Source organism: Cornus florida, unplaced genomic scaffold (genome assembly GCF_030987335.1).
Source record: "Cornus florida cultivar Cherokee Brave unplaced genomic scaffold, ASM3098733v1 CherokeeBrave_3.0.0_Hap2_Chr02, whole genome shotgun sequence".
NCBI classification, from domain to species: Eukaryota; Viridiplantae; Streptophyta; class Magnoliopsida; order Cornales; family Cornaceae; genus Cornus; species Cornus florida.
In genome coordinates, this window is record NW_026775572.1 from 91929501 (window position 1) to 91950951 (window position 21451).

At 39.2% G+C, this 21451-nt stretch overlaps 1 protein-coding gene across 4 annotated transcripts in view; it reads right to left on the reverse strand.

Annotated features, from left to right (window-relative positions):
• The window catches only part of LOC132295462 (cleavage and polyadenylation specificity factor subunit 3-II), a 65861-nt gene that overhangs the window by 33169 nt on the left and 11241 nt on the right, over positions 1-21451 (reverse strand). For all 4 annotated transcript variants that reach the window (XR_009478480.1, XR_009478479.1, XR_009478481.1 and 1 more), the window contains 2 exons: positions 20140-20276; positions 15923-15986 (listed from right to left, as the gene is read on the reverse strand). Coding sequence is in view for 1 of the 4 variants with exons in the window: in XM_059793736.1 (XP_059649719.1) it covers positions 15923-15986; positions 20140-20276 (201 nt within the window). In the remaining 3 variants the exon portion in view is untranslated. The remainder of the gene's footprint in view (positions 1-15922; positions 15987-20139; positions 20277-21451) is intronic.

Sequence of the window (21451 nt, forward strand, 5' to 3'; positions counted from 1 at the left end):
ACAGTCCAAAAAAAGTAATATCTCAGATTCTCAGTGTTATTAAAGAATTAAAATTAAATTGTAAATGGACTAAAATTTACAATGTTACAAACTTCATGTCAATAATTGTTTCCAAATCTTGGTAACTATCAATAAATAATACAGGACCCATGCTAAATGACAGACACTAAGGCACTACTCTAGACAGAATGAAGTAAAATTAATAAAAATGGAAATTGACAACTAATATTATCAAAAGTGTTGAAAGATATAAAAGTTTGTTGGTCCCATCTTTGAATTAGGGTTTGCCCTTTTAAAATGTCAAAAATCTGTCACGGGTCCATTTCATTGAGCTTCAAGTGATTCTGGCATGCTCAGTGCATTATACTTCGTATTGATCTATAGGGGCAATATGGTCATTCAACATTCTCAAGAAGTCTTTTTAAATGGCCTAAGGAAGGTACATTGTGTTGACAGTACTCATTGCAGGCCAATTAGAGTTTCAGGCTCTAGTTCAAAAGATGATAATTGGCTACGGAGTCACTCAAGGGCAATTAAGTCTTTTCACACTTGTATTCTATCATTATACACTTGTTTGAGATAGTGCATTGTATTGAAATGCTAAAAATCGCTGTTTGATCAAGTTTCCATAGTTACAGCTGCAGAAAACTGTGTATATTGACAAGTGTCCCTTACAGAGGTATTTTGGTCTTTACAAATGAAGATCAAATATGTGACACGTGTCCCGTGATCCTAGTATAAGAAAATGAGGCTTGTTAAGCATTGCTTAATGGTTAAGCTTGTTACATATTGCTGTGTATATATATATATATATATGCAATCTGTCAAAAGGTAAGTTCACTAGAGGACAAATGTGCAAGGTGGCAGAGACATTGTGGTCATTTGCTCAAGGAGTATCGGGACATTCTCTAGCCAATGATTGGAGAATGATGCCATGTGGATTTCCTCTTTAGGGTAGGATTACAGATCAATGTACCCTATATATATCCTGTTATAGCCCTTCAGCCTCCTAAGCCTTGTTGAGCACCCCTCTGAGCATCCAAGTGAGCAATATTGACGTACACTCGAGACACCAAGAACAATGACCATTAACTGAGTTTTAAGACTAATTTGTAATCCATTTTAACTCAGTAATCCATATAGTGTGACTGTGCAATTGAAGATGAAGTTCAGGGCTGTGTATTGAGGGTTTTCTGTTGCAAAGGCCTGGTCCAGAGGTTGAATCCATGCTTGAGTCAAGTTCAGAGGTTTCCAGAGGTTGAGACAAGTTTGTTTTACCATTTTACAACTGTAAAACTACTGGTCTTGTTCATATTCTTGTTGTAGTTGAGTTTGATGTCTCAAACCTGCATTTATTACTAGTTTTTCTGGTTTAGCCTTCTGTCATGAGTATTTATGCATGTTATCTTGTTGTGAGTTGAACTCTTATCATTTGAGCAAGTTTCTATAGTTGATTCAAGGCTGTACAAGTTGATATTTACAGGGAGAAATGGTCACTTGGTGTTTTCGCCTTTAAAACCCTAGTTTTAGGGTTTTTGCAGTATTAGCCCTATTGAACTGAGACTTTAATATGCCTTGCTTGAATCATTGAGAATATCATCTGAGCAGGTGTATAATGTTGGTATAAGGTTGAGGGTGCCATTTTCAGGTCTGTGACAATACAAAATTCCAGATTTAACCTTCTATCACAATTTCAGCAGAATGAAGGTCTGAAGCTGTTGTTTAATAGTTTAAGCTGTTTAATCATTCTTATCTTGTGTAATAGCTTGAGTATAGTGAGAGCTCAAAGGGTCCAAGTAGGGTTGCTTAGTACAGGGGGAGTGCATGTGTGCATTGTTGTGCGCTAGGGTGTGTGTAGAGTGAGAGACGGCCGAGTGTGTATCTACTTGCATTACAGCTAGTGGAGCTTACATTAGCTATGGCCAGGAACCAAGGTTTTCGATCTCTAGTTGAGAGAAATTTTCCTTGTAAAAATCACTTAGCACTTGTGGTTGAATGTGTTAGCCTATTGCATTGAAATATTTCAAAGTGTAGAAAGGATTTTAGTAAAAGAACCAATTCACCCCACCTCTTGGTTCATCAATTGGTATCAAAGCTTTGGTTTGCCCTACAAAGGTTTTAATCAAGCTGCAGAAAACATCTTGAAGAAATGGATGAAGGTCAAGTAACAAACAAAACCCCAGGGTTTGATGGATCAAACTATGATTCTTGGAAGACTATAATGGAGGCCTTTCTCATGTCTCAGTCCTATGATGTCTGGCATGCCACTGTTATTGGTGTGGTTGTTCTCAATCCAGATAATCCTTCAGCTGATGACAAAGCAGCTTTGGCAAATGATGGAAGAGCAAAACATGCTCTCTTCTGTGCTCTCAAGCAACAAGAGTTCACAAGGATCAAAAACTGTAAAACAACTAAAGAAATGTGGGACTCCCTCAAGGCTGCTCATGAAGGTAACAATGTGATCAAGGAAAACAAGATACAACTATTGAAAGTCCAATATAAAAGCTGTAAAAAGGAAGAAAGGGAGGCTGTCTCAGACTACTTGTTCAGGATCAATGAAATTGTCAACAACATCAAGGCCTTAGGTGAAGATGTAAAGGATTCTGAAGTATGTAAGAAGATTCTTAGGTCCTAAACTCCCAGGTTCAATGCAAAGGTCACCATTCTTGAGGACAAGGACATGTCTCAGATGAAAGTTGATGATCTTCAAGCTTCCCTCACAGCCTATGAAATAAGGATTGGGGTTCCTACCCAACACAGAAGACAAGCAGCTCTCAAGGCAAAGGAAGTGGTTGAAGAAAGTGAACAAAGGTCAGAACATGGTGATCTAGAAGATGATGAAGTTACTTCTCTTGCCAAGAAGTTCAGAAAATTCAAGTTTAAGAAGAAAGGTCAATCACAGAACCAAACTTGTTATGGTTGTGGAAAGCCTGGACACTTCATTGCAAATTGTTCTTCAAACAAAGGCCAAAACCAAAGAAAACCAGAAGGGTTCAACAACAGAAATAGGTTTGGAAAGAAGGCCCTAATCACTGATTGGGATACAACTCCTGAAGAAGTCAAAGAAGAAATACCTAAAAATGAGTGCTTGTTCATGGCTATACAAGAAGTCTCAGAACCTCAGAGTGAAGGAGAAGAGAGTGACAATGATGATATTAAAGAGGTTCTGGTTGAATGTGAAAGACTTGTTGTCAAGTGTGATTCTCAGTTGCCTAGAGATACCCTGGTAAGTTTTTTAATTCACACTGGGGCTTGGAATTTTCATTGTCTGCAACATGAAAATCTGGCGCAATTTAAATTATTTCTGCAGAATGTTGTGATTAATGAGGGGGATGATAAATTGCTGTGGGATGAGGGTAGGTTTTCCTTTAAAATTGCCTGGGATGGTATAAGGTTAAGGGATGCCGAGATGCCTTGGTTTAAATTGTGTTGGGGTAAGGCAAGACCTCGCTGGTCTATTACAGCAGTTATAGTTCTTTTGGATAAACTGCCTTCGATGGTTAATTTGCAGAGGAGGAAAGTTTGTTTGGCTGCTAGAATCTAGATGTTCCCTCTGTCAACAAAGTATTGATACCACTGACCATATTTTTGTTTCATGTCCATTCTCTCACGGGATGTGGAGATGATAGGTAGTATTTTGGGATGGGATTTACAGCTCTTTCAAGAAGTTATTTCAGTATGGGATCTGTTTGTGTGGATGGATAAGCTGTATCAGAATTCAAAGAGGTTCCAAAGTTAGTTTGCTGCAGTTTTATGGTTTATTTGGAGAGAAAGAAATAATCAACTCCATGGTTCAGCTAGTCTTCTTCTGGAGGTGGTAGCTAGAGCTGCTCTAATGGAAGTGTGTGATATTCAGAGGGTAAATATCATTTATGTCATAGTTTAGAGTTTGGTTTATATGGTGCTGTTAGGCACATTCACCATGGATTTTTCTGGGCTGAAGGATGCTATTGGTATTTGGGGCAACTGAGTAGTTTCCACTGATGTTTTATTTCATATTTTTTGGTATTTTTTGTTTTTACTGGAAATGGTTCTTCATTAAGAATTTGTTTCTTTCCAGTAATTTCCTGAGGGTATGCCCTCTGTGAGCTTGTAAATATATATCTTTTTCCTTTTATACAAAAACCATTTATGAAAAAAAAAAAAAAAAAGTGTGATTCTCAGAAAGTTCAAATCAAGAAACTCAACACAGATCTTCAAATGTCAAGGGGTTTACTCACCAAGCATGTAAAGGTCAAGCTTTCAATTCTATGTTCAATCTCTTTGACTGTGCATTGTATTTGAAAACTCAGAAACTAGGATGTTGTGTGGAGTACCAGAAAATGTAAAGAAGAACTTGCTCTAGCTCTTGCTCTTGCTCTTGCTCTTGAAGAAAGGTCCCTTAAAATGTCTGAGATTTGGAAGAACTCCACCAAACAAGTTAGAAGAACAGGCATTAGTTACAATTCTAATCTTGCAGGAAAGGTGAACCAAGCTCACAGTCTTTGTTAAGTCTGTAACTGGTGAAGTGTATGCTACATTTCCTGTTATAAAGGATACCAGGTCTAGGTATGAGATTCTAGACAGTACCTATACTACATTGAAGATCAATAAGAAAGATTTCATTACCTCATCCTTAAAAAAAAACTAGATACAACCCTGCCTATGTGAAGAAATCTGATTTGAATCATTCCTTGAAGGCGAAAGACAAAAGAAATCTCATAAAGTCAAAAATGATGTGGATTCCCAAGAAGTTAAACTCAATTAGCATGTTGGCTTACACAGCCTTTAAGGCTTGTAACTCTAATGACAAATGGTATGTTGACAGTGGTTGCTTAAGACACATGACAGGTGATAATTCAAAGTTTTTATCTGTAAATAAGTTTTATGGAGGAAATGTTGTGTTTGGGGACAATCAAAAGGCAAAAATTGTTGGAATAGACACCATTTCAAGGTCTAAAGAGCTCCCTGAAATCACTGATGTGTTGTATGTTGAAGGACTTAAACACACTCTTCTAAGTGTGAGTCAACTGTGATTCAGGTAGCAAAGTTTGTTTTGACAAAGATAAGTGCAAGATTGTTGATCAAAATACAGATAAACTACTTTTCTCACCTACTAGGTCTTCAGGAAATGTCTACACAATCACTGAAGATGTTCCATGCAACTTATCAGCTATTGATGAAAGGATTCTGTGGCACAAAAGGCTTGGTCATGTTCACTCAAGGAACATTACTAAGATACTGAAGTTCAAAGCTGAAAAGGGTTTACCCGAGCTGAAATTCAAAGAAGATCACACCGGCAAAGTCTGTCAACAAGGAAAGCAAACTAGGGTTTCTTTTCCTTCCAAAGAAGAGAATACCTCAAGAGCTCTTGATTTGATTCACATGGATCTCTGTGGTCCTACAAGAACCACAAGTATTGGTGGAAGTAAGTACTTCACGTTCTTAATTGATGATTTCAGTAAAATGTCTTGGTGTACTTTTTGAAAGACTAGTCCGAAGCTTTTACACACTTCATCAAGTTTGTAGATCTTGTGGAAAATGAAAGGGGTTGTACTATCAAGAAACTTATATGAGATTTTGGCACTAAGGGCTAGTTTGGTGTGACGGAATGGAATCAATTAAGAGGGAATGGGAATGGTTTTTATTCCATTCCCATGTTTGGTAGGTTAAATTAAAGTTGGAAAGAGAATCAAGAGGCATTCTCTGGGAATGACCATTCCCACTATATCATTCCCTCTCTTTAACAATGGAATGAGCATTCCATTCCCACATGGATTAGAATTAAAAAAAATTATGACAAAAAAAACCGTTCATCATCTCTTCCATCACGTCTTTGTTCTCTTCCAATCCACCCCTTCATATCATATCTGTTATACTCCTCTTCATAATCCAACAACTGTAATATATATATATATATATATTCCTCGATGCATATGTTGCTTCATCACATATTGTACAAAAAATACTTTGCAATATAAATAGATCAAGAACATTTTTTTTTCCCTGTATGGTAATCGTTGTGTGTTTTGAGGTAGTATTCAATTAATGGAAGGGGTGAATCAATTCCAATAAATAAATAAAGGAAGGATTTTTTTAGGAAGGAGATCTGTTATACTCCTCTCCATAATCCAACCTTCTTCCCCGCCGCCATCATCATCTTCTCTAACACACAACCCAACCCAACCCAACCCACTGTCGAACAGAAATTTGCTCGCCGTTGTGGAGCTCTCTGACAGCCGTCCTTGTCCATTGTCGGTGTTCTCCAAGCACTCGCCGGTAAGTTCAGCACCGCCGTCCGTCTTGATCACCGTCAATCTCACCATTGCTCGCCTAGTCCATCCACAGCCCACCGATTCACCGCCGAACACTGCAACTTCATTTAACTGAATTGCAAGCTTTAGTGATGAAATTTGTAACGGAGCTTAGATCACCGTCGTTCGTCGCCGCCGATCAAATCGGATCCGTACTCCCCTTTCTTCGATTGCTTCCTTCTCCCCATTGCCTTTTCTCACCCCAATCTCCAACACCTCCGTTCACTTGCCCAGTTTCTTTCTTCTCTCTACTTTCTCTCTCTATCTCTTGCCCCAATTTGATTCTTACAGACCTCTTTCTTACCCTAGATTGGAAAAAATTTCTTTAGATGTTAATTTTTTAGTTAAATTTTTTATTAATGATAAAGGTTATTTGGAGAAAACAATATAAAGTTATTCAATTTCAATTTTTACATTAGTCCAACCAAACGTTAATGGAAATCATCATTTCATTTTTACGCATTCCATGTTTGCAACCAAACAAGAGAATGGGAATCATCATTCTCATTCCATTCCATTCCCATTCCATTCCTAGTTTCATTCCCATTCCATTCCATTTCATTCTACAATGAGAGAGTTTGAAAGTTTTTGTGATATAAGGGGCATAAAGGAGTTCTCAGCTGTGGTCACACCTCAACAAAATGGTGGTGTTGAAAGGAAGAACAGGACTGTACAAGAAATGGGGAGAACAATGTTGTTAAAGAAGGGTTTGGCAAAGGGTTTTCGGGTTGAAGCTGTGAACACAGCTATATACATCATCAACAGAGTGCTTCTCGGACCTAATTCAACCAAAACTCCATTTTAGTTGTGGTTTGGAAGATCTATAATAGTCCATTATTTCAAAGTGTTTGGAAGTAAGTGTTACATTCTCAACCACATTGACAGTCTTGGAAAGTTTGATTCAAAGTCAGATGAAGGTGTTTTCCTAGGAACTTCCACAAAAAGCAAGGTTTACAGGTGTTACAATCTCAGAACCTCAAAGATGGTTGAGTCTATTCTTGTGAAGTTTGATGAAAGACATCCAGCCACCAGCTGAGAAGAGAGTTACTCACAACCAGGATCAGTTGAAGCTAGCTGTCCACATTCAGAACCTATTGTCCACAAAGAAATCACTCACCCTACTCTACAAAAGCATGTTCAACTAGAAAATATCATTGGAAACCCTAATGAGGGTGTTCAAACCAGAGCCAAGAAAAGGTTGAGTGACCTTAAACAAAAAGAAGATAAGGAATACAATCACTTTGCAATGTTGTCCTCTATTGAACCTAAAACCTACAATGAGGCCAAAAATGATGAAGATTGGATAGCTGCAATGAAGGAAGAACTTGAGTAAATACAGAAGAATAACACTTAGGCACTTGTTCTAAGACCTGAAGACAAGAATGTGATTGGCTCTAAGTGGATCTTTAGGAACAAGATGAATGAGAAAGGCTTTGTTATCAGAAGCAAGGCTAGATTGGCTTGCAAAGGGTATACTCAACAAGCAGGAATTGACAATGACGAAACTTTTGCACCAGTGGCACGAATAGAATCCATTAAAAATGCTTCTGTCATTTGCTTGTCACGAACAAGTCATGGTTTATCAAATGGATGTGAAGTATGCCTTCTTGAATGGTAATCTTAGTGAAGAAGTCTACATGGAGCAACCAAAAGGTTTTGAATTCTCAAACAATCCCTCTTATGTTTACAAACTAAGTAAGGCCTTGTATAGTCTCAAACAAGCACCTAGGGCTTGGTATGAGAAGCTTCACAGTTTTCTGATTCAACAAGGTTTTCACAGAGGGAAGGTTGACAGCACCTTGAATGTGATATCTTCTCAAAATCACTTCCTAATACTTCAAATCTATGTTGATGATATAATGTTATGTGGCTCAAACACTTCCTTGACCTCTGAATTTGCAAATCTCATGAAGACAGGGTTTGAAATGTCTATGCTAGGCTCTCTAAGGTACTTTCTAGGTCTTCAAATATACCTATATTCCGCTGGTATCTTCATTTCTTAAGAGAAATATGCTACTGAATTGCTCAAGAAGTTCAACATGGCTGAGAGCAAGGTCGTGTCTACCCCACTGTGCCCTAGCACAAAACTTATCTTTTGAGTGAACCACATAATCTATTCCTTCAACTCTCTACAGGTCTATTATTGGAAGTTTGTTGTATCTCACATCTTCAATGCCTGATATTATGTATTCAGTGGGATTATTGGCCAGATTTCAAACCAATCCAAGAGCCTCTCACCTTCAAGCTGCTAAAAGGATCCTTAGATATGTCAAGGGAACACTCTCCTATAGCCTTCAGTATCTTCACTCACCTTCATTGCCTATTACAGCTTATTCAGATGCTGATTGGGGTGGTTCTCTACATAATAAGAAGAGTACTTCAGGTTGTTGTTACTTTCTTGGCACAAACATGGTCTCTTGGCTTAGCAAAAAGCAAGAAGCAAGACACAGTGTCTCTCTCCACCTCAGAAGCTGAGTACATAGCTGGTTCCCAATTGTTGTGGATGAAGACAACACTTTCAGACTTTGGGATACTTTTCTCAAGCCCTCCAAAGCTCTACTATAACAATCAAAGTGCTATAGCCATTAGCAAGAATCCTACATTGCACTGCAGGAGCAAGCACATTGATATCAAGTACCATTTTCTAAGGGACAAGGTTCAAAAGGGGCTCATTGACATAGCCTATCTCCCTACAGAAGATCAACTTGCAGATATCATGACAAAGCCATTACTGCCACAGAGGTTTTCAAACCTCAGAGATCTTCTTAGGGTTGTTTCTAACCCTTTCTGAAGCTTCACATTTTTTTTTATAATTAAGCAAATTCAATAAATAGCATTCAAAAGGGGAACGCATCCCATGAGTAACAAAAGGATCCTATGAACCCAAGGAAGAAATAAAATCAATTGTCTCCTCCGAGAAGGAATAATGCCTTCCGGAACCCCAAAAGCATAAAGAAGTAATAAAAGTTGGCTTAAGAACAACAATCGAGGATTCCTCTCCTTCAAAGGATCTATTATTCCAATCCCTCCACAAACACCACCATAAGCACAATGGCGCCATCCTCCAAATCCCACAAGCATGCCCTCCCACAAAGCATTCTCTCCAAGCCTCCATCAGTCCTCTCGTAGATCTAGGCATCGCCCTCGACACCCCAAACATGCCTAACAGAAGACACCAACAAACAAAAGCCACTCAACAGTTCAAAAGAAGATGATCCACCGATTCTCCATTACATTTGCATATACAGCACCAATTAACTATTATTTGTCTTCGCCTCCTCAAATTGTCAAGCGTCAAAATCTTACCCCACACCATTGTCCAAGTGAAAAAAGCCACTTTGAGTGGCACCTTAGATCTCCACACTGTTTTCCACGAAAATGTAATCCCTGTAAAGTTTATGAGGCAACGGAAAAATGAACTCACTTCAAACCTTCCCCGAGCAGAAGGCACCCAGACAAGCGAATCTCCACCTCTACCACAGCTCTCATGCCGATACAGGCGCTCTAACAACCCACAAATGTCGTCCAACTCCCAATCCTAGAAAGCTCTCATAAACCGCACATCCCAAGTCAACCTCCCACTATCAAGCTAATAGCAATCAGCAACCGAGACATGCCTGTCAACAGCAATCCTAAACAATCTGGGAAAAGAACAAGCTAAAGAACAATCACCACACCAAAGATCCTCCCAAAAACATACGTCCCTTCCTGAACTCTGAATCTGGTGTGTTTTGAAAACTCATTCCATCCTTTTCTAATGGATTTCCAAACACCAACACCACCAGGAATCCTCACCAATCCCGAACACCCCCCCCGGTCCCCTTCTCCGAACCGGCACAACATAACCCACCTCCACAACCTATGGCGTTCCACTCAATACCTCCACAACCACTTACCTAGGAGCACTCTGTTAAATGGCACCAGCCTCCTTAACCCTAAACCTCCAGCCAAAAGCGGCCTACAGACCTGCTCCCAACGGACAAGGTGATACTTAAACTCGCCTTGTAAACCACCCCATAAAAAGTTCCGCTGAAGCCTCTCAATCGAAGCAATAACCGCGGATGGAATCTGAATAGAGATAAAAAAAAATATGTAGGAATACTTGAAAGCGTACTTTTCAAAAGAGTGCCCTTCCCACCTTTCGATAAGTACTGCTTCTTCCACCCTACCAGTCTCCTCTGAACCCTCTCAACCACTGGATCCCAAACACCCACGGTCCTCGAAGAAACTCCCAAAGGTAACCCCAAGTATGTAATTGGAAAACTACTAATTCCACATCCAAGAACAGAGGCTAACTCACCTATATTATTATTATTATTTTGATAAATAAACAATTCATTAAAAAAAGCATTCAAGAGGGGAACACATCCCTAACAAACACAAAAACCTGGGAACCCTAAGGCCCCGAGGAAGCCAAAAACTCAACAGTCTCCTCAGCAGAAGAACAGAGTCTATCCGAACCCCAAAAACAAAGAGAGCTAAGAACAGAAGATTTCAGAACAGTGATGGAAGATTCCTCTACTTTAAAGGATCTTCTATTTCACTCCCTCCGCAAACACCACCAAAGACATAAAGGTGCCATCCTCTAGAACCCTCACCTATATTATGCACCTCCCCCATTGGAATCAAAGCACTCTTCCCTACATTCACTTTCAAGCCTGAGACCACCTGAAAACAAACCAACACCGACCTCAACTACCTCATCTAGGAAACCTCCGTCTCACAGAACACCAAAGTATCATCCGTAAACAATAAGTGAGATATCTCCAGGTGATGAACAGCATCCCTACCCACCATGAACCACTTTATGAAACCCAACTCCACCGCCCTCCCCATCAACCTACTCAAGGCCTCTAAAACAATAATGAATAGAAAAGAAGACAATGGATCCCCCTGGCACAGACCTCTCGAGCTACCAAAATAACCAGTTGGATACCCATTAACCATCACCGAAAATCTAGCTGAAGAAATACAGGCTTCAATCCAATGCCTCCATTTGCCCCCCTGAGAATGGAAAGCATGAAACATATCCATCACCTCTCCCCTAACCACACCCCAACTCTCCAAAAGAAAACTCATAGTAAAGCCATCCGGTCCCGGAGCTTTATCCCCGTTACAACTCTTAAGCGCCTTCAGCCCTTCCTCTTCAGAGAACGGAATCTCCATCCCATCTCTACTAATCTCCGAAATGGAATCAAAGTGAAGCCCATCCAGCCGGGGTCTCTAAGCATAAGGCTCCGTAAACCAACCTTGATAAAAAGAGACAATCCCTCTGCAAACATCCTCCTCCTTGACCAGAACCTCCCCATCAATAGTAATCCTCCAATGTGATTGCCTCTCCTATGAGTGTTAGCCAGCCGATGGAAAAATTTAGTATTCTTGTCACCCTCTTTAAGCCATAAAGCTCTAGATTTCTACCTCCAAGAAATTTCTTCCAACACTGCAATCTCCGCAAGCTCTGTCTGGCATGCATCCCTCCTACTTTTCTAACTCTCATCAATACCACCCATTCCTTCCCACCTGTCAATCTCGGCAATCTCCACGAAGGCCCTATTCTCCTTCACTCAAGGTTCCCAAACACCTCCCTATTCCAGCTTTTGATCTCATTTTTCAGCCCCTTAAGCTTCTTCGCAAGAATAAAGCTCAGGTTACCATCCACCTTAATCCCCTCCCACCAAGTCCTCACACACCCCTAGAAATCCTCAGCCCTGAACCACATGTTGTCAAATCGAAAAGGAGTACTCCTCGTTCTCAATCCTCCAGAATCTATAATCACAGGAATATGATCCGAAGTTGGTCTAGCCAAAGCTGTCTGGACCACATCAGGAAACTTCTCTTCCCAATCTCCATATATAAGAAAACGAACCAATCGTGACAATGTAGGAGTCTTTTTACCACTCCCCCATTAAAAACAACCCCCTCCAGCGGTAAATCGTGCAAATGATAACCATCAATGAACTCTGAGAATTGCTCCATTGCTAACGTCCACCTTCCTCTGGTCAATCTCTCCAAAGGGGATCTAACAACTTTAAAATCCACCCCCCCTCCACACACCCCACACCCCACAGAAGACCCCATTGATCCTTCACTGCCCCAACTTCTCCCATAATATTTGCCTCTCTCCATCCTCAACTGGGCCATAGACACCAGAAAAAGCCCAACCGAACCCATCCTCCTCCATGGAAAAGGCACACGAAATGGAAAATCCCCACCCCCCCACCCCCCCCCCCCATCTTCGAAACCCATCTCCTATCCCACATTAGCAAAATGCAACAAGACGACGTCCCGAAAGCATCCAAGGCCACCATTCAATAAACTCCTCCCCCCCCCCCCCAAAAAAAAAAACTCCTAACCACCCTATCAGACATGGCAACCATCTTTGTCTCCTACAAGCAAACCACATGTGCACCACACTTCTTCACAACCATCTTCACCACTTCTCTTTTGTCCGGGTTATTGAGTCCTCGAACATTCCACGAAATAATTCTGCACTTCAACAAGAACAGACGTATACCACATCCCTTTTCCTTCTCCCTCTACCCCTCTCCTCACTCCTCTCCCTCCAACACCCATTAGTCCCCTCATAATTCACACCAGAGAACAAGCCACGAATCTCCCTATACCCTCTCCAAGGAGTCAGCCTCTTCTCCTTACTCACTGTCCGTTTCCTGCTACCCCTCTCCTCCCCAATCTTCCCCTCAGTATTTGAATGCAGAACCATACAAGCCTGCTTCTTGTTTGGCTCAAAGGAAATCCCCAACAGATTACTCACATCATCAATATGTAAGCTGGCAAAAAGCAAGTTCAATAAAGGACAAATGTGCAAGGTGGCAAGGACAATGTGGTCATTTACTCAAGGAGTATCAGGACATTCTTTGGCCAATGATTGGAGAATGATGCCATGTGGATTTCCTCTTTAGGGTAGGATTACAGATCAATGGACCCTATATATATATCCTGCTATAGCCCTTAAGCCTCCTAAGCATTGTTGAGCAGCCTTGTGAGCATCCAAGCGAGCAATATTGACATACACTCAAGACACCAAGAACAATGACCTTTAATTGAGTTTTGAGACTAATTTGTAATCCATTTTAACTCAGTAATCCATATAGTGTGAGTGTGCAATTGAAGATGAAGTTCAAGACTGTGTATCGAGGGTTTTCTGCTACAGAGGCTTGGTCGAGAGGTTCAATCCATGCTTGAGTCAAGTTCAAAGGTTTCCAAAGGTTGAGGCAAGTTTGTTTCACCATTTTACAACTGCAAAACTTGGGGTCTTGTTCATATTATTGTTGTAGTTGAGTTTGATGTCTCAAACCTCCATCTATTACTAGTTAGGGGTGCACAAAAGAACCGTGGAACCGTGAGAACCGAACCGAACCGTGGGCTTCGATTCCGGTTCTCACGGTTCCAGTTCCAAAATTCTGGAACCGTGGGTTATGGTTCCGGTTCCAGACCCGTGGGAACCGTTAGGAACCGGAACCGTGCATATATATGATTATATATTTAATTATATATATTCCAGTATAATAATACATAACATAGTTACATGATGGGTTTGTGTTGACAGAGTAGTCAATTAGAATTATTACAACACGTGGTAGTGGTCCACAACCTCTCAAATCTCACATCTAAATTCTAAACCTAACCTCTCAAATCTCAATGCTCTCAAGTCTCATCTCAACTCTCATTCTGTTCTGAAATTTCATTGAAGTGGCCGCCTCGCCTCGCCTCATCAGTCCTCGACTCGCCTCATTAGTCCTCGACTCCTCTCTGTTCGTCGCCTCGCCTCGCCGACTCCTTGAGTCTCAACTTCATTCTTCAATCCTCCTCAAGTCCTCAATCGATTCAGTCCTCACTCCTCAATCCTCATCCTCTCATCTTCAGATCTTCTCATCGCAGCTATCGCCGACGCCCACACACCATCTCAGACTTCTCATTGCCATTGTCGACGCCCACACACCATCTTCAAATCATCTCATCGCGGCTATCTACAATTTCTTTCTTTTTTATTTTTTTGTTCGTTGTGAATGTTCAATCGTTAATTGGAACAATATATTTTCTGTTGGGTGTTCAATTTGCAGATCTACTCTCTGTGTTATTGTTTTTCCCTGCATATATAGACACACACATACACTCAAAGGCTCAAAGCCTTCAATAGGAAAAAAAGAGCAAACAATTAGTGAGAACTGAGGAACCGAACCGGAACCGTAGGAACCATAGGTTCGGTTCCGGTTCTGGTTCCGATTCCATTTTTAAGGAACCGTTATGAACGGTTCCGGTTCCGATTGGAACCACAAGGAACCGAACCGTGTGCACCCCTATTACTAGTTTTTTCTGGTTTAGCCTTCTGTCATAAGTATATATGCATGTATCTTGCTGTGAGTTGAACTCTTATCATTTGAGTAAGTTTCTATAGTTGATTCTAGGCTATACAAGTTGATATTTACACAGAGAAATGGTCATTTGGTGTTTTCGCCTTTGAAACCCTAGTTTTAAGGTTTTCTGTAGTATTAGCCCTATTGAACTGAGACTTTGATATACCTTGCTTGCATCATTAAAAATATCATCTGAACAGGTGTATAATGTTGGTATAAGGTTGAGGGTGCCATTTTCAGGTCTGTAACAATATGAAATTCCAAATTTCCTTCTGTCACAGTTTCAGCATAATGAAGGTCTTAAGTTGTTGTTTGATACTCTAAGCTGTTATTCTTATCTTATGTAATAGCTTGAGTATTGTTGATATACATCTTTTTATATGTATTTGGTGAGCTGTGAGAGCTCAAAGGGTCCAAGCAGGGTTGCTTAGGACAGGGGGAGTGCTTGTGTGCATTATTATGAGCTAGGGTGTGTGTAGAGTGAGAGACAGCTGAGCGTGTATCTACTTGCATTACAAATAGTGGAGTTTACATTGGTTGTGGCCAAGAACCAAGGTTTTTGATCTCTAGTTGAGAGAGATTTTCCTTATAAAAATCACTTAGCACTTGTGGTTGAATGTGTTCGCATATTGTATTGAAATAATTCTAAGTGTAGAAAGGATTTTTGTAAAAGAACCAATTCAACCCCCCCTCCTCTCAGTTCATCAAAGTTGAAGAGAGAAATTAAACACGAAGAACCCAAGAATATGACGTCGTTCAGCCACTAGGTCTTACAACCACGACACACATAGCCCAAAGGGCTACATATCTTTCATTACATTCTCTCTTAATTTTTGTTTGCAAGGAGCACATCTATTTATAGGTGAAAGAATACAAACATGTGATAAATATGATATAGGAAACATTCCTAAAATCACTCTCATCATTCACTCATATCAATCTGTCAAGGAGTGATTTAAGGGCTTTAATTATTCCTATAAAAATATTCTCTAACAAGAAGAAATTATCTGAACCACTAAAAGCAGCCTCCTGCAACTTTCATCAACTATTTCCCACTGAAATATTGATAAAACACTCAACAGAATACATAAATGAAGTACTAACAGTAACAGTTCAACCCAAGAATGTTAAAATATAGCCAGGTTTATAATGATGAATAATATATATATAAAAACATAATGACAAAAAGTAAAATAGCAAAAAGCTAATCAAAAGACATTCAACTGTCAATTTGAAAGAGCGCAGTTTACATACAGCTTTAAGAAATTCTCTCTCGCGAGCATATTTTGAATCACGTACAGTTGTTGCATATGTTGACCTGTGAGGAGAAATTTTAGGGAAGACCATCATTCCTGACACTGAAAGTACAAAAAATTTCCCTCATCTAAATCTGACTTATCAATTTGGAGGACACTCAAATGCATAATAAAGATGGAATTTTTCAGTAATTAAATGTAATGGTTAGAACACAGTAAAAAAATATTTGAATTTTTGCATACGTAATCAGTATAGCAAAACCGCAAATGAAAGATCAAGAAACATAGTTACTTCACATCTAAACAATTATTAAAGAGAGATATTCAGATATATATATAACATAAACCTGGGTAACTAATAAATTTATTTGGCGCCATTAGATAATGCACTACTTCCCCTTTTATAATGGTACAAATTTCAAAGGGTTCTAATGCACTACCTTTTTCGATGGAATTGGAATGAACACTACTTAGATGAAGGCAAAGACCACAAAATCTACAAAAAGCAGCAGTAATGCCTTAGCAAGTTTTTGTCCATTGGTTCCCAGCAAGTTTTTGTTTGTTGGTATTTCAAATATTGGTGATTCATTGAGTAAAGTTCTAATACTAGAGGCAAAATTGTACTTCTTTTGTTTATAGTGGAGTGGCTAGCATCGAGAAGAGAATGAGATCCATGACTTTTCAAGGTTGTGTTTCAACATAAAAATTGTGCATCTCTATAAAACTTTGTGGTTGCTTGTTTACTTTTCTAATTGTAAACTACCATCTACTCTAAAAGCTTAAGCTATTAGAGAGGGTGTCACTTAAATATTTAAATCCTTCAACATTCCCCCACATGTGGCCTTCTTTTGGTCCAACACGTGTTTTTTTAATTTTTAATTAGGGTGATATTGAGGTTTGAACTGAGACCTTTGGCTCTAATACCATGTTAACTACCATCTACTCTAAAAGCTTAAACTAATAGACAGGGTGTAACTTAAATATTTAAATCCTTCAACACTAATTATTTTGTTGATTGTTTATTTTTAAAGTAATTAAAATTAACAACTCATATCAGAAATTGAATGATCACCAAATCAGAATAAAGGACCTAATGACTTACCCATTCTCTGTCTGCAATCTTTTTTTTTTTTCTTGATAAGTAATAATCGATTAAAAAAAAAACGTTCAAAAGGGGAATGCGTCCCTTATACAAAGGCGGAACCGGGGTCTAAGGACCCAAACAGTCCAATAGATTAACTAAGATCAGAAGAGGAGCAAGAACTCCTCTTCACGTAACTAAAGATTGAGCGAATAATATGAAGTTTCAGCGTCGCCATAGACGACTCCTTCCCTTCTGCTATTCCTCTCCTTCCAAATGCACTACCAAACGCAATGTGGAACTGTCCTCCAATAGTCACGTACACTGCTTCTCACGCAGCATCCCCTCTACGCATTAATCAAACCCTTAGAAGATCGAGGCATTACCCAAAGCATACCAAATAAGCCAAATATAAGGTTCCAACAGTCGTACACCACGGGGCAATGCAGGAGGATATGATCCACAGACTCACCATCTCGTTTGCAAAGGCAGCACCAATTAACAATATTGTTGCCTCTCTTCCTCAAGTTGTCGAGCTTCAAAATCTTGCCCCATACATCAGTCCATACAAAGAATGCCACTCTAAGTGGAGCCTTAAAGCGTCATATGGTCTTCCATGGAAAATCAAGGCCAACAAAGTTGACGAGGCATAGAAACACAGACCGGACATCGAATCTACCATGGGTAGAGGGGACCAACAAAAGATAATCATTACCTCTGCCAACTACCTCCCGCTGATACAACATATCCAGAAGAACACACACCTCGTCCATCTCCCAATCCTGAAAAGAACGCTTAAAACGCACGTCCCACGTAATCTCACTGCTATCAAGCCGCATGCTTATCGGCGGCAATACTATACAATCTGGGAAAGGTGCAAGATAACAGCTGGTCACCACACCATAAATCCTCCCAAAATCGAACACATCTACCATCATGAACTTTGAATCTGATATAGGAAGAGCAGACATCCTAGCCCTTCCGAATGAATTTCCACACACCAACTCCTCCCGCAATAGAGACTGGACGAGTAGACCAGCCGCTACTCTCCTCCCAAAAACGACATGAAACAATCCTTCTCCAAGGGCGATGCCTTTCCCTGCCAAATCTCCATAACTATTTGCCCAAGAGAGCTTGATTAAAGGGAACCAACCTCCGGATACCTAGACCCTTCCGTCCCAAAGGAAATCCCTTTGGATCTTTTCAATCCTTTCGGTAACAAAGCATGGGATTTGGAACACAGATAAGAAATAAGTAGGAAGGCTAGATAGAGTGCTCTTTATGAGAGTAACTCCCCACCCTCCTAGAGGAGACCCCCAAAGGCAAACCCAAATAAGGGATAGGGAAAGAGCTCACCCCACACCCAAGAACCGCGGCTAAGGAGGAAATATCCTGAACATCCCCAACCAGGACAAGCACGCCTGCAAACAAACCAGAATGCACCTTAAACATCTAAGTTGAGACATGTCAGCATCACAAAAGACCAAGGTATCATCCACGAATAGTAAATGAGAGATCTCCATCTGATGAGCTAGATCTCTGCCCACCCTAAAGCCCTTGATAAGACCGAGATCCTCTACCCTCCTCATAAGTCTGCTCATAAGACCGAGATCCTCTGTCTGCAATCTATCATCTTCAATTTCTTATCTTACTTGGGCTTTCGCAAGTGCACTCTCAAAGAGAAATAAGATAGAAGAGAAACAATAAGAGCCCGTTTGGGATTGCTTAAATACCATTAAAAAGCGCTTTAATTTTAAAAAATTGCAGATGTGTTTGGTGACAAAAATAAGCGCGTTTATGTTGTAGAGATTTTATCAAAAAAGCACGTTCACGTGAAGTTAGAAACGTAGCTTTTAGAATTACGTTTAGGCAAAGGTAGATTTTTTAAGGCAAACTATATTCTTATGAGATAATTTAATCCCTCCCTATTTTTTATAAATACAATTTTGTCCCTAATAAAAAGAGAATATATGAACGAAATTTGTTGTTTGGGACTCGCCACCGATCTGCACCACATATATTGTTGTCATTATATGGCCCTTCCCTTTTAAGAAACTTAGAACAAATTTTATTTGACTTCCAACTATATTAGAAATCTAAACTATACTAAGAGTTTAGTTTATTAGAAGTTCAGTTCAGTTTTATGATCATCCAATTTATTTTCATTTATCAGTCCATTGACAATTGATTTTTTTTTTTTTTTTTAATTTCACTCTTATTTTAACTTTTATTTAAAATTAAAGTCACACAAAGCTGTAGTTAGTATATTCATGAAAAAATTAAGTTATAATTAGTAAAACTAAACATCGATCTTGAATCTTGTACCATTGGAATTTCATAACATGAGTGATGATGTACTATTTTTTCCTTTGTGAAGCAATAATTTATATTATATGGAACCAAAAAATATAAATAGGGGATAGGGATACTATTAGTAAATTCAATGGTAAAAGTGTTTCAAGCAACATTGTCACCAAACAAGTTTTAAAGTGTTTTGAGTATAAAAAGTACTTTATACAATACATCACCAAACACATAACATGTTTTTTACTCACAACAGTTTAATGACATCTCTACTATTAAAAGCGCTTTCATCATTCTAACCGCAATCCCAAACAGGCACTAAATAGAAGAGGGAAGGCACATGAAGGAGGGAAGATGGAACAGATATGGAAAACAGATGATCAAAAAAAGGTAAGAAAAAATTATATATTAAAATCAGATTGTAAGCAAAAATATTAGGATCTAGATCCAACTAAAAGAAATAAAACATCTAAAAGGACAAGAATTACAGGAAAACATTTCAAGTATCAAAATACATTTTGCTCCATTCTTTTACAAGCACCTAATATGGTTCGGCATGCGCCATAACCATAAAACCTTTACAAGCTAATTTATGGTATATATCCAACTAAAAGACATAAAAAATCTAAAAAGGACAAGAATTACAGGAAAACATTTCAAGTATCAAAATACATTTTGCTCCATTCTTTTACGAAGCACCCAATATGGTTCGGCATGCGCCATAACCATAAAAACCTTCACAAGCTAATTTATGGTATCAAAGTTCTTTACATGCGCGCGCTAGCACCCACACACACACACACACACACACACACACATATATTCCTTACTCTGTGATAAGGAGATCCAATTGTAGTCGGTCGATTTGAGCTGCCCCAAGATGTCTATCCGGAGTCATATTATAATCCCCAGTGTAAACCATAGCAGTATCTCCCACCTTGGCATAAAACATTGCAGCTCCAAGAACCTTCAAAATACAATTAAAATTAAATGTACAGCTTCTACCTGTGATACACTAATGAAACACAAGTTGCATTCTCAATAATGATTGATGAAATTACTTAGAAGCGACTTATAATGACCACTAGGAGAACAGAAAACAGCATCTCAACATCAGGTTGAAGATCCAGCTACATCACCCCAAACAACTCACACAAAATACCAAGAAGCGAGAAAAATAAATTAATAAAGAAATAAAGAAATAAAAAGATATAGCGTAAATTCTGATGAAAGAGCATCTTGATATTACACTAATACAAGTTTGCAATAATATGTAACAAAACCCCATTGCTTAAACGTATCACATAAGTTTACAGCTCACCTTTCATATTAAAACAGAATGTTGGTTACATATACCTCACTATTTATTGGCATAAGTATTGCATGCCCCAAAAAAAAAAAAAAAAAAAAATCAAAATGATGGCAATGTTTCTTAAGGGGAAATCTCTTCAGTATGCAAATAAATATGATATTTTTTACGAGCATCACCACACAAAAACCCTTGTTCAAATTGGACCCGAACTCTGCAACTCTCTTGTCTGGTGGACAGGACATACCACTCAGGCAAATAACAATTCTCCTCCTTAGAATCACCACAAAATAGCACTGCTACAGAAATTGCTGGAAAAAAATTTCTTAGCAGGCCTTCCATTTTGTCCAAAAAAAATTCCACTAAATAAACGAGCACTTGTGCCAGAGAACCAACAACCACCAAAACCTTTTCCCAACTACTTGGGGTTGGCTACACGAATCCTATTTTTCTATTCCACTCTACTTGTGCCAGAGAACCATCATTTACAAACTCAACAACACAGCTTAATAGTGGGATGCATCTTCGGTACTTGTACTAGTTGTAGGTGCCTAGTCGATCAACCCTAAGTCTGACCACTACCACGTGGCACTGGCCCTGTTAGAGTAGGATTTATTTTATTATTGAGGGTGGTATTGTCCTTTTCTCAGTTTATTAGTTTAGGGCTTATAATATATTCTATTGCACTCTTTTGTAATAGAGTACAATTTTGCAATGCAGAAAGACTTTTTCTTCTCCGAGCAATATTAACATGGTATCAGAGCTGTAATGGCCCTCACTCCACTAGAGACAATATTGTCCGCTTTTGACTCTCCCGGACCAGAGACTTCCAA